The sequence below is a fragment of the Apium graveolens genome, chromosome 4, assembly GCF_009905375.1.
Source record: "Apium graveolens cultivar Ventura chromosome 4, ASM990537v1, whole genome shotgun sequence".
Taxonomy (NCBI): domain Eukaryota; kingdom Viridiplantae; phylum Streptophyta; class Magnoliopsida; order Apiales; family Apiaceae; genus Apium; species Apium graveolens.
In genome coordinates, this window is record NC_133650.1 from 33,028,056 (window position 1) to 33,030,072 (window position 2,017).

General features: G+C 44.9%; 1 protein-coding gene across 1 annotated transcript; it reads right to left on the reverse strand.

Annotated features, from left to right (window-relative positions):
• Positions 1 to 237: 237 nt before the first annotated feature.
• On the reverse strand, positions 238 to 1,026 carry LOC141718471 (uncharacterized). Its single transcript, XM_074520857.1, has one exon. The coding sequence runs from the start codon at positions 1,024 to 1,026 to the stop codon at positions 238 to 240; it is 789 nt and encodes a 262-aa protein (XP_074376958.1).
• Positions 1,027 to 2,017: the final 991 nt, after the last annotated feature.

The following is a 2,017-nucleotide window of genomic DNA, read 5'->3' on the forward strand; positions in this document are numbered from 1 at the left end:
CCCCGAGTGATTGCCACAAATCCCTTCATGCACCTCTCTGAGAATATAATTTCCCTCTTTCATATCCACACAACATAACAGTGGATGGTTAAATCCTCTCTTGTATAATATCTCATCATATTCAACATACTTTGCAGCCTGGTACCGAAGGCGTCGAGCCTGTAGTTTGTCTTCTAGTACAGCTCCTGTCTGAATATAGTTATGAATAGGGGTCATCCAGCTTTCTCGCAGGACTTCTTACATCTGAAATACCTTTAACTCCGGAATACTCGGGATTTCCTGGAATCCTAAAGGGATTTGTCCAAGTTGGACGCTGTCCATCTGTGACCCCATCTTGGCCAAAGCATCCGCATTACTATTTTCTTCTTGCGGAACGCTTTCTAGCTTGGCACTTTTAACTTTTTTCAATAGGCATGGCGCACATCTCATATATAACTCCGTCCGTGGTCCCTGGGCCTGGAAACCTCCGTTGACCTGGTTCGCAACTAATTCGGAATCACTCTGAACTATCAGATTCACGGCCCCAACCTCCAGAGCTAATTTTAGACCGTTGATCAAAGCTTCATACTCAGCATCATTGTTGGTGACATAAAACTTGAAATGGATAGCACTCATCAAACGGTGCCCCTCCGGAGTGACCAAGACAATCCCGGCACCTGATCCATTGTTGTTCACGGCCCCATCGACATGTAATATCCTCCAAGGGTGTGGGAGTCCCTCCCTCTTACCATCATGAGAATTTCCTTGCGAGGAAGGTTTCGCCACCACTATGGCCTTGTCATCAACTTCAGCATCAAACTCAAGTATGAAATTAGCCAGCGCTTGTCCCTTGATTATCGTGCGAGGACAATACTCCAAATTGAATTGTCCTAGCTCTACTGCCCATTTCAACATTCTCCCCGATGATTCGGGTTTGTGTAGAATATGCTGAAGCGGATAAGCGGTGCGAACTTCTATTCGGTGAGCCTGAAAGTATGGTCTTAACTTTCGTGCCGCAAGAATAAGAGCGTACACTAGTTTTTCCATATTGTTATACCTGGTTTCCGCATCCAACAACCTTTTGCTCACATAGTACACGGGCCACTAGTGGCTTGCTTCTTCCTTCACCAACACCGCGCTGATGGAGTATTCAGGTACCGCCAAGTAAAGAATCAATGTTTCTCTGTCTTCTGGCTTGGCCAACATTGGAGGATTTCCCAACTGCTCTTTGATTTTCAAAAAAGCCTCTTCACACTTAGGGGTCCACAAAAAATCCTTCTCCCTTCCTTTGATTGCGTTGAAGAATTCTTTGCACCTATCTGATGACTTTGAGACAAATCAATTTAGGGTCGCAATCCTTCCTGGTCAGGATTTGTACTTGTTTGACGCTGGTGGGAGATTTCATGTCCAACGGAGCCTTGATTTTTTCCGGGTTAGCCTCAATTCCCCGGTGGTTGACCATGAATCCCAAGAATTTTCCTGATTCCACAACGAGTACACACTTCTACGGGTTTAGCTTCATCTTATACTTTCTCAGAATATGAAACATCTGAGGTAAGCGGGCGATGTGATCTTCCGCCTTTTTAGACTTTACGAGCATATCATCCACATATACTTCCATTGTCTTTCCAATCTGCTTCTTGAACATTTTGTTTACCAATATTTGATAAGTGGCATCGGTGTTGATAAGACCAAATGGCATTCTGATATAGCAATTGAGTCCCCTATCAGTAATAAAAGAGGTGTGCTCCTGGTCGGGCTCATACATGAGAATTTAATTATACCTGGAGTTTGCGTCCATGAAGCTGAGCAAGGCATGTCCTGCCATGGCGATGACCAACTGATGGATTCTTGGCAAGGGAAAACTATCCTTCGGACACGCTTTATTCAGATCGGTGAAATCCACACATGTTCTCCATTTACCGTTGGGCTTTTTTACCAACACCGGGTTTGCTAGCCACTCTGAGTAGAAGGATTCCCGAATTAGTCCGACGTCCAGGAGCCTTTCTACTTCCTCTGCTAAGTCTATAGCTCTCTC

Excerpts from the sequence above, each read along its gene's own strand:
- LOC141718471 (XM_074520857.1), bottom strand. The coding sequence starts at position 1,026 with ATGGAAAAACTAGTGTACGCTCTTATTCTTGCGGCACGAAAGTTAAGA.